At 40.6% G+C, this 15,603-nt stretch overlaps 1 protein-coding gene across 1 annotated transcript in view; it reads right to left on the reverse strand.

The window, feature by feature from the left end:
* The window catches only part of FBN2 (fibrillin 2), a 241,195-nt gene that overhangs the window by 142,386 nt on the left and 83,206 nt on the right, over positions 1-15,603 (reverse strand). The window contains exon 7 of the mRNA XM_084880950.1: positions 14,101-14,226. Within this exon, the coding sequence (XP_084737076.1) occupies positions 14,101-14,226 (126 nt within the window). The remainder of the gene's footprint in view (positions 1-14,100; positions 14,227-15,603) is intronic.

Here is a 15,603-nt window from a genome sequence, read left to right on the forward strand (position 1 = left end):
TTTCTATCAATAATCCACACCTAATTTTATGTTTCTAAGAAAGGTGTTTTGGAGGCTCTCAATTTTTCCAGTGATCTTCAATAGAAACTGAACTGCAAAAATAGTGGAAATTACTTTACCAGGCCTTTTTTTCTTCTTCATATTTTAAAAGGGATTTAAATATACAATGGCACAGGGGAAACAACATTGGTCCCTACCATTTGGGAAAATTTCTCAGGATTCACTAAAATGCAATTTCCTGACCATTGTGTTATGCTAAATAAATCAAGTCCTTGGGGTCTCAAATGTCCATTTCTGTAATTTGGGTGGAACTGGATTTGGGGGAGTAAAAGCAGACTGAGACCAGTCAGGAATTAATGGATCAGCTAAAACCGTTCTATGTTTCCTCATCTTGAGATGGATTTGGGTCTATTTCATTGTTTGTGAATACCGTCATCAGAGTAAGTAAATATATATTCTAATAGGTCAATTTTGCTATGTTTTCAGGACTAAAGAAGTTTATTTATAGGAAACTACTAAAAGTCATAATTGAAATGTTATATTAGAACTCTTTTACAATTAATTTTTAAAGATCTCAACTCACAGGCTTTATTGAATCTTTTACAATTAATTTGCCTGTGCTATCTGTGCCTTCTTTAACAAATACATAAAGTGCCAAATGCTTTCTTTACTTTATATAATACTATAAAAACCTTATGCAGAAAATACCATTATTATCTCCATAGTAAAGACGGAGGCATTAATTGCTAGAGATCACACAGTTCCCACAAGGTTCGGCTGGAGCACAGACGCTGACGTTTGGGTTCAAATCTTAGGTTATTGATCACCATGCTCTCTTATCTCTCAGCATTTGTTTATTTTTAATTGTACTTAAAACTCAAATTGTCATTTCTCTTTACAATTTCCCTCTTGCTATCAGAATGAAACTTTAAAAAATAAATGTGTTATAAAAGTTAAAATGTGATGTGAATATTCCTAATTTTGATTCGCAACCTGGATGACATGCGAAAGAATAACTTCTTGTTGAATTTTTTTATTCATTTTAGTAATGATGATGTTACCCACTGTGCCTCAAATAAAGAACTCTTTCTCCTCTAGGCTTTCATAGAAAAGTATATGTGCAACTTTCCATGTAAGCCACTTTGTTTGGGTTGAAGTTAAAGGGATGATGTCACTTTGGTAACTCCCTATGGAATACTGCTGTTAGCTACAAAGACTGTCAAGGTAGTGCCCAAGTAACGTAACGCACCTGTTTCAATTGTGGGAAGAAACTAAGAGAGTTTAGATTGGTAACTTTGATAAATATGCTCGGAATGATATGTGCTAATTTTGCCTCAACTGTCAGCTTTGGGCTACTGTTCGCTGCCTCTTTGGAAATCCTATCAGTCTTCGCAGCTGACCTCATTTTCTTGGATGTGACCTTTTCATTCATGAGCTACATGGGGCTTCTAAAACTCAAGCCTGAAAACCTCACTGCAAGCCTGGCCTATGATCAGGACATCCTTCCCGATGATTTAAAAAAGCAGACATGGTTCATATTTCTATTTTAGATTTTATTTCTTAATACACAGGCAACACATTCCTAAGCTATTCAATGCTCTGCCTCCAAACATAAATGCACCATGAAAGCAGATTACTAAGAGCAAAGGATTTTTACTATCAACTTATTGTAAGTAATTGCATATTTTATATGGAGAGAGAGGAAGGTAGAGAGAGAGAATGAGAGATATACACATCCTGCTGGAAGTCATTTTTGCTTAGCATCCATAGGAAAGAATGGCAAGACAGGCACTCAAAGCCATTAGCTCCATTAAAAAAGTTTATAACATATAATAAAAGGTTATATGTCAATTATACCTCAATGAAAGAAAGAAGACCAAATGAAAAGGCTGGAAGAGAGTATGTCTAGGGAAAAGGAAAGGAGGGGAAGAAAATGGAAAACAATCCATTCTCTCTCTCCTATGTAGTATATTCAACAAGCACTTACTAAGAGAATAATACTCTATACGTAGGTCTTGAGGAATTGTGAAAAGTTCCTGAAAACTAAGTTATAAAAACGTGGTTGGAGAGTAGGAGTTATAATGAGGAATTGAATTTAACCAAATTTAGTTTTGGGTCCCAAGGTATCACAAGGAGATGACAAAAAAAAATTTCCATTATTGTCCCTGTGTTAAGAAAAAATTTATAATTTTGCTCTTGTGGGGGAAGAGTATGGGGAACTGGGAGGAGGAACGGTTAGGGTTAGGGTAATGTTGAAGACCTCTGTTTCTCCTGTATGATTTCTTAACCTGTATTATGAGCCCAAAGCCTAATGGAAGGGCCCTAAAGAGTGATCTAGAAGATCAACTTAGCCCTGTGAGCCGGAGTAGGATTACTGACCACTCAGCAGATGCTTCCTCACCAATTTGGAAGGAGGCCTGGGCATCACACAGGCCTGGTATGAGGCTGAGATCACCCTAACTGAAGAGTATGAAGTATGAGGGTCTTTATTCCCCAGCTGGGCACCAAGCAACAGTGGGAACCAGGCTCCAGAGTGCTAGTGATGGGGTGACCCAAGCTGCTTACACAGACATCAGTCATAACAGAGGTACAAATGAGACACCTTTTAGAAATAAGTGGATCCAAAGAGAGGACAAATATTCCTCTGGAAAATCAAAATGGTTCTGGCTTCATGGTTTGTTCTATGCTGAGCAAACTAGTGGGAACAGTGGGCTCTACTCTGAAGGAGCCACCTAGTTACCAAAGTGCTAGAGTGTATGTGTCTGAAACAAAATGCAACTATATAGGTCAATTATAACTTTTTTAAAAATATATTTTTATTGGTTTCAGAAGGAATGGGGCGAGATATATATAAACATCAATGATGAGAGATAATCATTGATCAGCTGCCTCCTGCATGCCCTACAATGGGGATCGAGCCCACAACCTGGGCATGTGCTCTCACGGTCACCTCCTGGTTCACAGGTTGATGCTCACCTGTTCACAGGTTGATGAATTACAACTTTTAATATTAAATGAAAAAAAAGTAAGTTCTATAAGAGCATTAAATCTTTTTTTTGTAAAGTTTTAAGAACTGAGATAGTATAATAGTAGTAGTAATAATAATAAATGGAGTCTAGTCTAAAGGTTTAATAAAGTACCTAAAAAAAGGCAAGAAATGTTGAATCCTAGATACAAAGTGATAGTTAGTGGGAGAGGGAAAGGCATCATGGGTAGTGTAGGTAATTATCATAGTCCAAGATTTTGTTTTTGGAGTTTCATAGATGCTTATTATTTAAAATAATTAACTAAATAAAAGAAAGCTCTCCGTGGAATAATGAGATTATGTTATGAAACAAATCCTATTATTAATATAATTCAGTGCAACACAGAAAAAGAGCTATGAATGTATGTAGAGAAAGAGTGAGAGTAGCAAGAGAGAGAGACGGATTGCTGAAATATAGAAATGCAAACACCATAAAGCAGAAAAAGATTGACCTGTTTTCTACTTAGAAAGTCCTAACCCACTCAACTAGAAGGAGCAGCTGTGTTTTGACTGTTCCATCAGTTCTATCTCCACTGGTAGAACTGCAGCTTCTTTGCAGTTGATGACGAGGATTTTATCAGCTTTTGTTAAAACATATAACGAAGGATATCTTTTTCCTTCACAATAGACTTTCACACACACCCTTTTAAATAACGCTTGTGTTTGTGTCAAAAGCAATTTATAATCAGTTTCACTGTAGTGATCATCTCTGGCCCACCTCTCCCTTACTGTCTATTTTACCCCTTCTTCAAGTCACTGCACATATTTTAATGAATTTTTTCCTTGACAATTAATGACAGTACCATTAAAGTGAAACACATTTCATTTGATGCTTCTAAGTATTTAATGCTTTATAAAAGTAATAGTTTTAAGGTTAAATGACATTCTGCTCAAGTTCCAGATTTTCATTCCACATGTGAGAAGCATTAGATGTGCATATATTGTCTACTTGGCAGCACGCAATGTGCCCTGGACACAGTGTTCTGGGGGTAAAGGATGCAATGCCCCATCACGAAGGCTCTACTAGGGCTGTACTCACTGTTCCGGCCATCAGGAGGGAGACAAGAATTCTGCTACAGGAATTTGTTGAGAGCTTAACAAGTAGCAAATAAATGGGTCTTTTCCTTCCTCTTTGTTTTTTTGAGTAAATAATATATTTACATGGTTCAAACTAAAAAATTTATACTAGAGCTGAAACTGGTTTGGCTCAGTGGGTAGAGCGTCGGCCTGCAGACTGAAAGGTCCCAGGTTCGATTCCAGTCAAGGGCATGTACCTTGGATGCGGGCACATCTCCAATAGGGGGTGTGCAAGAGGCAGCTGATCGATGATTCTCTCTCATCGATGTTTCTAACTCTCTATCCCTCTCTCTTCCTCTCTGTAAAAAATCAATAAAACATTAAAAAAATAATAAATAAAAAAATAAAAAAATTTATACTAGAGCATTCAAGAAGTCTTTTCTGTTTCTTTCTCCAAGCCAGTCAATTTCTATCCCCAGAATATCAATGGGCACAGATTTTTTTTTAGAACTAATCCTTGTGGGGTTATCCTCCCAAAAGGTTTCTTGGAAACCAACTACATCTGAGTGCTTAAATTGGTCAATCTGAACCCAGACCACAAGGCTTGGACCCCTGAACCCTGATGACATAAAGGAAAGGTTCTACCACTCATGAAAGGTGAGATAATGAAATAGAAATGGAGATCAAAGTCCATATTTTTTCTGACTTCATCATATTTGAGAGGAGAGGCAGTGGTGTTTTTCAATCATACAAACTCCACTGCCAGTGAGTGCCAGGACCACTAAAGTGGGTGTAATTCTGGCCTTGCCGGATCGCAGGGCACATTGCATAATACAATAAGCAAAGAGAGAATTGTGCTCATATTGCTGTTGCTGTCTTCATGAATTTCCCCCATGAAATGTACTCTGTGGGCTGGGATGTATGCTGCCAGGTTATCCGCCTTTGTTTGCTCAACAGTCACTAAGAGTGGAAGCTCTAGAGTGAATCTAGCAGGTTGGAATCCTGGCTCTGTGGTTTCCTACCTTTACAATCTCGAGAAAGTTACTCAGCCTCTCTGTGTCTCTGTTTCTTCACCTTTAAACTGGGTTCATAACAGTAACCAACCTCACAGCCCTGTGTGATGATTAAATAAGAAAATCCATGTAAAGTAATTTAACTATTGTCTAGAATATATTAAATGTTCCATAAACATTAGCTCTTACGAAGATGTTATTTTGGTATGCATAATCTGCTGGCAGAATCAGATAAGAAAAATAATTACAATACAATGTAAAAAAATGAAGGAGGAACAGCTTAATCATTATGGGAGCAGAAAGTAGGTTTGGGTTTTTAGCTGCCTGGTTTTCTTATTTAAGAAAGACGAAATGTATGTTTTAACTACAGAGTTCTAAATGTCTTTTTAAAAGAACTAAAAAGATGATAGTTTTGTGGTTTTTAAATTGATTACCTAAAAAGTTTTATCTCTTTCCAAGATTTATAATCCCCTTATTTAAATCTCAGTTTTAATATATAGCTTTCTTTTTGAGAAATAGTCAATGAACTTAGCATTTATTTTAAAGTTTAAAAATATAAAGTTAATACACTTTGGTACTATGAGTAAAAGCAAGTACTTTTCAGTTTAGAACAGAAGTTTATTTTTCATGGTTTATCATAGCGGAGTTGGAACAGCAGCTATAGCTACCATGCCAACAAGTTTTGTAGGTTTCATGAGCATAAATAAATTTATTTGTTGTCACAGATTTCAAACAACTAAATGCTGTGGTAATGGAACAAAGCTGAAGACTCTTCAGAATAAATTGTAAACAACTATTTGGCCTATAAAGAGGCATCGAAGGGAAACTTTCCAATACAGTGATGCTATTTTCCTGCCTTCCATTTAAGCCAGGAAAGAATAACTAGTTCCAGGAATGTTAAAGAAGGTATAGTCTGGAAGGGGGAGATCATGCAAGGACATCTGGCACCTACGTGTGCTATATCCAAGAGGACTAAAATTCAAAATAGCATTTATTATAAAAAAAGAAAAATTCTGGAAAGTATTCTGACATACCATTCCATATTATATTAATGGGTTCTGCTTGCCTTCTTCACTTAAATTAAACAAATACTTAGATGAATGAATCTTTGAATAAAGTAAGTAACCAAAACAACCTTCTCTTTGGATATGAAGACATAGTTTGCTGCACCAAAGAATCATTTTGCTGACTGTGTGACAGAAATAGGAAAAGCTTTTGTAGCCAATATGGCCCAGAAGAAATAAGGCAGGACTTCAGTAAGCATAAGAAGTTTTATTAAATCTGGGACCCTAACTGAGTAAGAAGGAAAATAACTGATTTTCTTCTGTGTGTGCGTGCGTGTGTGTGTGTGTGTGTGTGTGTGTGTGTGTGTGTGTGCGTGCGCGCGCACACATATGCACACACAGTTTCCTTTCTGCTTTGGGCTCAGAGTTACATCTTGGACAGTAGTCTATATCTGAACATGCATGAGAAGAATCCCATATGAGAATCCACTGAACCAATGATATAAAACAAAACAAGTCTCAATGATGGATACTGAGTCATATGCTTCAAACACTGATTTGGGAGATGAATATCATTCCACCTTTTTCATTTTCATTTTAGTATATACTGTATATGTTCAAACTTAAGTTTCCAGCAGAACAAGCCGTTAAGGATAAGATTTTAGGTAAGAAGACATCCAAATGAACAAGCAGAACATTCTCCCTTTTACTAGTAAACAGAGAGCAAAGATGTCTCACCGCGAAAGCATTAGCTGCAGGTGAATGAAGAGAGACAATGACGTGAAGGTCTAAAAATGCCAAATTGCATTTTTAATGTTTATGCTCTTGGTCTTTGAATGGCAAACAGAGCAAAATAAAATTATGATAAAAATGGTTAAAAAATGTCAGATGATAAAAAAATTCTTCTGATGAAGATCATTGGCCCCTTTCCAAATACAATTTTAACTCTGTCCACAAATTTCACCTTCTTTTTGGACATTCAACCCAAGTCAAAGAAATCAACTTATTATGCACACCACTCCCAACTAATCAACACATACTTTTGGAAACTACAAAACATCATGAACAATTCCAGGAAACAGCATTTTGTTTTTGTCCTTAAGGAACTTACTCAACTGTTGGAGTGAGATGGTCAACAAACAAATAAAAAATATCAATAACACAATTTTTAAAAGTTAATAAGCTAACTTTGCAGTTTATTATTAATGCTACAACAATTTCCTCAATCACTGAGATCCAAAACACTGGAATGACCTTTCCTATTTATGAACAGACTTAGTAAATTAAAGATAGAAAAAAAATTCTTTAGAGAATTTCATTGCCATATAAACAGATATATGATATGTGCTATAATAGAAACAGGAACAGCATCATTTTAAAATAAATTTTCCAAAACTACTATATTTTATATTAACATTTTAATCCACATAAAAAACTAAAATATATTATATTTGACAGTTTGTCAAAAAGTTACTGTTATGGTTGTATTTTTATTTGGAGCAAACACTGAATTTATGTCAACATCTTTGCATTGACACTATATAAACTACACATAAACTGACTATAATTTAAAAACTGTCACTGAGTGAAGCAGTAGTTTACAGTTTTTTGAGATAAGTTATATTACCAATTACATTAAATAATTTTACATAAGGAAATGCCACTTTATCTTTTACATAGAAGAATAATATTACCCAAAGAAAATCGATAATGTTGTCACTTTTAAGACCTCTCTAAATAAATGACTTATACAAAAAGTAAAGACTTCATAAAACCTTTAGTTTTCAAATTCTAATCACCACTCCTTCCAATTCTGCTATTCCCCTCCAATCTCAAATATTAAGTCACATAATTCCTTCTGGGCAGTGGCTAAATGGTTTTGGCTGCCTGGGCAGGAAGCAAGGAAAGGGATGGCTGGATTCAGGGCCCTGGGTGGTGCCTCCATTACATCAATAGCCCCCTTTCCTAAAGAACACAGACAAGAGCAAATACAGAGTTGCACTGTCTTTCTCCAAACTCTGTCTTGGCTCTGTATGTTGTTTTGATGAAAAGTGATGTAGAAAAGGCTCATTCTATTTTCAACTAAGAAGAAATATACATTGTTTGATGATTAATGGAAATGTCAAAACCATTTAAATCAGTCATTGGCTATGCCTTCTCGTCTATAATCATACACAGTCTTTGTTCCTAAATCTACCATCCTTGACTCTTGTTTGGATATTATTCCAGAAGTACAAAGTGAAGGGGGTAACAAAAGCTTGAGTGATAGAATCAACCCCAAAAATGTCAGGAGAGGAAGTAAAAAAAAGTAGTAAGGATGCAGCAGCATTACCACCAGGCTTTTTGTAGATTCCTAACCCTGGTTTAATTCCTGCGCTAACACAGATAATTTTCTTATTTTTCAAATATTTTTCTTAATCTTTCCAATATAGGCAGACTTTGATTATCTACATTGCATTTAAATAGCATAAACTTGTTGAACATTCATGCTGTCAGTTAAAGAGAGAATTTATTTGGTCTTTAAAATAATTAACCACATTTTATTATCTTTTTTTTGGGGGTGAGCATGAACTTGTTTAATAATGTAAAAATTTGTGAGGATTACTTTGGAGCTAACTATAAATGAACTGAGGCAAATAGGAAACATAGGATGATACATGGCCCTTGGGCTCCGAGAGCATGTGCACCCACTCCACCTCCTGCCTAGTGAAATAGTTCCTGTTCCTGTTTGTCTTTAATTAAACTCTAGGTTTTACCTTTTCCCATTTTTAATTCTACAGAGAGGAACACAACTTTTTATAACCAAAAAACAAAAAATAAACAGAAATACTGCCTTTTAAAAGGAAAAGAACAAAAGGATTATATACACCAGAAGGTTATTTTAGTTATTGAAGGTAACATGGTCTAAATGAACTTGTGACCATTTTTTTTTTCACAGGAAGCAATTACATGCTTGGTACTTTTAGTCTCTGGAACTTAAAAAATGCTTCCAATTATAATCATAATAGGCAATATGGAATAAATGGAAAATACTGAATTTCCCATATACATGTTTCCACCTCAATTAAGCTAAGATTGGCAAAACCAAATTTATAGAATAACATTTTCTAAACTTTGAGGAGATAAGAATGCTTATATCACACACAAAAAAATGAGGATATGCTGTATTATTTTTAGAAAACTACCTTGGTTGAAATAAATTGATTTAGGTAATATAATAATTGAAAAGATAAACATTATACTTCAATACTAATAGGAACGTAACAATTATTCCAAATATCCATGTTCATTAAACCTCAACACACTTAAAAGCTTCTTGAATTTTATAATGATGAAGCTTTGGATCACAAATATAAGAAGTTAATTTATTTTATTTGAGGAATGCTGATGGAATTTGTATTTCAATATTATAATCTAAAACTCATATTCTGGAGAATTATTATTATTTTAAAAATATTTTTGCCCTACCTGGTTTGGCTTGGTATATAGAGTATAAGCCTTCAGACTGAAGGATCCCAGGTTAAATTCATCAAGGGCACATGCCCATGTTGTGGGCCTGATCCCCAATGTGGGCCTGATCCCCAATAAGGGGCGTGCAGGAGGCAGCTGTTCAATGATTCTCTCTCATCATTGATGTTTCTATCTCTCTCTCTATCTCTCTCCTTCCTCTCTGAAATCAATAAAAATATATTTTAAAAAATATTTTTGAGCATGTATTGGGGGTTGAAGGCAGCAGGGGAGAGGTCAATGGAGAAAAAAAGGAAACTTATGTAATATATTAAACAATAAAGAATTTAAATTTAAAAAAAGAGAATAATTTGATTTTTCTTATCATAAAAAGTTAGTAAATATAACCCAGTTGCTATCCCTAAGAGCTCTCAGTCTAGCTATCTTATGTGGTGGGAAATACTCTTTTTAAAAAGGACTTGTGGACGCACGCGCGCGCGGAGAGGTCGCAGCCGGAGAGGAGGAGAGGGCTGGGTGCTGCCTGGCGTTCCCTTCCAGGAAGGAAATAGAACCCCCAGCCTGGGCTGAACCCCCCGAACCGGCAGCGCTGAGCCCCAAGATATGTGCCAGACCCTGGGGACCCAGGCTCCGGCAGGGGGAGACAATCCCGGGGGACGGCGAAATGCGGGGCCCCCGGAGTCGCGCGCACATGGCGCGCAGAGGACTGAATGTTGACTCTGATGCTGGATTACCCTAGCCGGAAGAAACAAAGCCTCCGGTGGCAGCTCTGAGCCTCAGTCCAGACCACCCGGAACTCCAGGTCTGGGCCAGTCCCTGGGGACCCAGGCTCGGGCAGGGGGAGACAGAGCTGTGAGGTGGAGTCCTGGGAGCGCGGCGAAAGGCCGAGCCCCCGGAGTCGCGCACACTGTGCGCAGAGGACAGTCTGTTGACTCTGATCCTGGACTCCCCTAGTGGGAGGGAGAAAGAAAGCTCCAGACTGGAGGAACGCCACGAGGAGCAGGAGCCCCTGCCGGACACCGGCCAGCCGGGCGCCAGCAAGGAGCCGGGCGACGGGGCCCCCAGTGGGGGGGGTGCCCCTGAGCCTTCGACTGCTGAGCGCTGGCAACGGAGCCAAGGACGGGGGCTGCTTCCTGGGCAGCGCCGACCCCGGCAACAGGCTGGAGCAGCGCGGGAGCCCGCGGAGAACAAAGGGGTGCCACAGGCCAACCTGCTGAGCTCCCAGGACAAGGAGGAAGAAACCAAAGAAGTTCTCAATGTGAAGAAATCAAGTGAGAGCAAATGATAGTAAAATTACTTAAGAAAGAATACAAAGAAGATCTTGAAAAATCAAAGACTAAGTCAGAACTCAACGCACCAGCCAACATTGCAACATAAATGCGTTTTGTTTTTTTTTTTAAAAAAAGAAAAAAAAAAGGAGAAAAAAGGGACAGAATGTTGGAACAGCGGCGACCAGGCCTAGAGTGGCCAGGCACAAGGCAGTGGCAGCTGGGCCCGGAGCAGCAGTGGCCAGGCCCCAGAGCAGCAGCAGCCAGAACAAGAGCATCAATGGCCAGCACTGGAGCAGCCAGACCTGGGGCAGTGGCAGCCAGGCCTGAGGCAGAGGCGGCCAAGCCCAGGGTGGCCAGTCCAGGAACACCCAGACACGGAGTGGCTGGGCCCGGAGAAGCCCGGTCCAGAGCAGCCGGGTTGGGAGCAGCCAGGCCCAGAACAGCAGTAGCCAAGCACGGAGCATCCAGGCTGGGAGCGGCCAGGCTCGGAGCAGCCGGGTCGGGTGCGGCCAGGCCCGGAGTAGCGGCGGCCAGGCTGGGAGCGGCCAGGCCCGGAGCAGCTGGGTCTGGTGTGGCCAGGCCTGGAGCAGCGGCTGCCAGGCTAGGAGCGGCCAGGCCCGGAGCAGCAGCTGCCAGGCTGGGAGCAGCCAGGTCCGGAGCAGCCGGGTCTGGTGTGGCCAGGCCCGGAGCAGCGGCTGCCAGGCTGGGAGCGGCCAGGCCCAGAGCAACAGCTGCCAGGCTGGGAGCGGCCAGGCCCGGAGCAGCTGGGTCTGGTGCGGCCAGGCCCGGAGCAGCGACTGCCAGGCTGGGAGCGGCCAGGCCCGGAGCAGCCGGGTCTGGTGCGGCCAGGCTCGGAGCAGCAGCTGCCAGGCTGGGAGCGGCCAGGCCCGGAGCAGCCGGGTCTGGTGCGGCCAGGCCAGGAGCAGCGGCTGCCAGGCTGGGAGCGGCCAGGTCCGGAGCAGCGGCTGCCAGGCTGGGAGCGGCCAGGCCCGGAGCAGCCGGGTCTGGTGCGACCAGGCCAGGAGCAGTGGCTGCCAGGCTGGGAGCGGCCAGGCCTGGAGCACCGGCTGCCAGGCTGGGAGCGACCAGGCCCGGAGCAGCCGGGTCTGGTGCGGCCAGGCCCGGAGCAGTGGCTGCCAGGCTGGGAGTGGCCAGGCCTGGAGAAGCGGCTGCCAGGCTAGGAGCGGCCAGGCCCGGAGCAGCAGCTGCCAGGCTGGGAGCAGCCAGGTCCGGAGCAGCCGGGTCTGGTGTGGCCAGGCCCGGAGCAGCGGCTGCCAGGCTGGGAGCGGCCAGGCCCAGAGCAACAGCTGCCAGGCTGGGAGCGGCCAGGCCCGGAGCAGCTGGGTCTGGTGCGGCCAGGCCCGGAGCAGCGACTGCCAGGCTGGGAGCGGCCAGGCCCGGAGCAGCCGGGTCTGGTGCGGCCAGGCTCGGAGCAGCAGCTGCCAGGCTGGGAGCGGCCAGGCCCGGAGCAGCCGGGTCTGGTGCGGCCAGGCCAGGAGCAGCGGCTGCCAGGCTGGGAGCGGCCAGGTCCGGAGCAGCGGCTGCCAGGCTGGGAGCGGCCAAGCCCGGAGCAGCCGGGTCTGGTGCGGCCAGGCCCGGAGCAGCGGCTGCCAGGCTGGGAGCGGCCAGGCCCGGAGCAGCGGCTGCCAGGCTGGGAGCGGCCAGGCCCGGAGCAGCCGGGTCTGGTGCGGCCAGGCCCGGAGCAGCGGCTGCCAGGCTGGGAGCGGCCAGGCCCGGAGCAGCCGGGTCTGGTGCGGCCAGGCCAGGAGCAGTGGCTGCCAGGCTGGGAGCGGCCAGGCCCGGAGCAGCGGCTGACAGGCTGGGAGCGGCCAGGCCCGGAGCGGCCGGGACCGGAGCAACCGGTCCCAGAGCAGCCGGGTCGGGTGCGGCCAGGCCTGTAGCAGCAACAGCCAAGTCCAGAGCAACTAGGTCGGGAGCGGCAGTGACCAGACCCGGAGCAGCTGGTTGTGGAACGAACCAGAGCAACAGAGGCCAGGCCCGGAGCAGCCAGGCCCGAAACAGCTTGCTCCTCGCCTGTACCTGCCCACGGCTGCCTCTCAGACATGGCTGGAAACTTTTGCGGGAACTTGAGGGTCTGCTGAATCAAGTGATGAAGGCTTAGATCTGGATGTGTTGAGTTAGTATAGCGCTGGGGTGTTGATCTGTGAGTGCCTTGGGTGGGGCCTGGATGAGGCTGGTTGACCTATTTGAAAATGTCTTTTGTGTGAAGTGTATCATTGGGCATGTGGAGGTATTATTGATATGAGAAAATGCTAAGTAACAGATTTACTATCTGAAAAGGGATTTACTATCGGGGAAAGGGAGGGAGGAAGAGACTGAACATAAACTGTGCACCTATGGATGAGGACAATGGGGGATGGGGAGGGGGCAGAGGGTGGGGTGGGAACCTGGTGGAGGGAGGAAGAAATGAGGAACCTTTGTAATAATATGAACAATAAAGATTGATTTAAAAAAAAAAAAAAAAAAAAGGACTTGTGAACTATCATAATGCTTTAAACAGTTATCAAATTTGTCTTTGTAATCAAATAACTATGAACTATATAAGAAGTCAATATCATCAGGAGTATTAAAGTAAGGCAAAATAAGTATTATCTTTTAAGGTGATTTTTGTATTATTCCTCAGTCATACATTTTCTGACAAATCTCATACTTTCAGTATTAAAAATATGCTTTTTCTATGTAGTTTATGCAATACATTGAGCTTTTATTATTAAAAAAAATTTTTTTTTGATTAAGCTATTCTTTCACAGAATATCTGTTTTGGTAATTTCCAAATCCTGCCTGAGTCAAGCATGCTTGTTTTTCAGTTTGGTGGGCTGTCAAGCAATAATATTCAATATAAAAATTAGAGTATGTATTGTAAAATGTATGACAGAGTATGAACATCATGTGAATCATTTTACACATGACACTATATTTCACTTATACTTCTCTTTACCCAATTTTAATAATTTAAAAATTATATAAAAGTTTTATATAATTTTGTATGTAAAATAGTAAAAATTCATTAAGGAAAAATTCTAAGTGGCTGGATTCCATTCTCATTACAAAATAAAAACTAGGATACTACACCAGATGCAAAATGCTCATTGGTTTTTCCCAAATAAAACCCATTAAATATACAAACTGATACAAAACTACTCTAAGGTTATGATGCCACTTTCATATCAAATTAAAGAATTATAATTATGATGAAGTTCTTTAAAATTAAAAATGAAGGCCTGTTTTTGGTTCAGAGTCATCAATTAGATATATAGAGACACTTAAAAAGTAGTGACACTCACCTTCACACTTCTGAGTAGTTTCACTCTGCTTGTGACCAGCTGGACATTTGCATTCAAAAGAGCCTACTGTATTGATGCAGTTTCCTCCCTGACATATCCCAGGAATAGCTTGGCACTCATCAACATCTGCAAAAAGAAAGCATTTTAAACATAGATACCACTGATTTTGAGACTATTTTTCTTTTTAATGTATAGTAAAACTTCAGTTTTTCTCAAGAGAATGGTGTATATCCTTTAAATTCATTTTTAAAATATGCATTAGAAAGGTTGAGAACCACTGCTCTAAGCTATTAATCATATTCATTTAGGAACAGGTGTCCTTAATGTTGACAAAATTAAATTCTAGAAACTATAATAAAGATTTTCAGACAAATGAAAGCTGAGAGTCTACAAAAAATGTTAAAGAAAGTTCTTCAGGAAAAACAAAAATGAGATAGAAATTATGGTCTACACAAAAAATGAAAGGCACTAGAAATTATAAATATTTTGATAAATATAAAAGACATATTTCTCAGTTTTAAATAATCTTAAAGATAACTGATTGTTGAAAAATAACAGCAACAATAATAATACTGTATTCTGGAAGTTATAAAATACATAGAACTAAAAAGTTCAACCATAATAGCATAGAGGATTGAAGCGGAAAAATGAAAAATTACATCAATTATTACATTATAAGTGAAGTGGCATAATATTACTTGAAAACAGACTGTATTAAGTAAAATAAGAAATGAGAAACAAACTACAATATAAACAAAGAGGCAGAGTTAATAATTCAATTTTGGAGATAAAATGAAATGCTAAAATATACTCAAATAGAGGTAGAAAAAAGAGAAAAAGAAATAAAGAACAGGTGGGATAAAAATACAAGCTATAGTAAGATGTAGATTAAAACCCAATAATACTGATGTTACATGAAATATAACTGGTATAAAGAATCAAATTAAAAAGGCTGAGATTATAAAATTTAATTTAAAAATGCAAGGCAGGAAACCAACTTTGACAGATATAGCTTAAAAAGTAAAAGGGTGACAAAATTATATCATGTTCATTAATGAAAAGAAAGCTGGAATGGCTATGTTAATATTATACAAAGTGTTCATCAGTATAAGAAATATTACCACGGATAAAGATGGATATTTCAGGATGACAAAGGGTTCAGTTCATTAAAGAACATAATAATGTGAAATGTGTATGCACAAACAACAAACTGTTAAAACACCCAGAACAAAAAGTGACAGGACTGAAAAGAAAAAATAAGCAAATCCACAATTACAATTGTAAATTTCCACTTCAGTCTCTTAGGAACAAATATAATAAATGGGCTAATAGAATAAGTAGACTAAATATCAGCAAGGATATATAAGAACTGAACTATACTTTCAACCAACCTGTCCTAATTTACATTTATAGAATAGTCTATCCGACTTTATGAGAATACACATTATTTTCAAGACCACACAAATATTTACCAATACAGACTATGTTTTGAGGCCATGTAAA

This window comes from Pipistrellus hanaki (assembly GCF_964339955.1).
Source record: "Pipistrellus hanaki genome assembly, chromosome: 4".
Classification (NCBI taxonomy): Eukaryota; Metazoa; Chordata; class Mammalia; order Chiroptera; family Vespertilionidae; genus Pipistrellus; species Pipistrellus hanaki.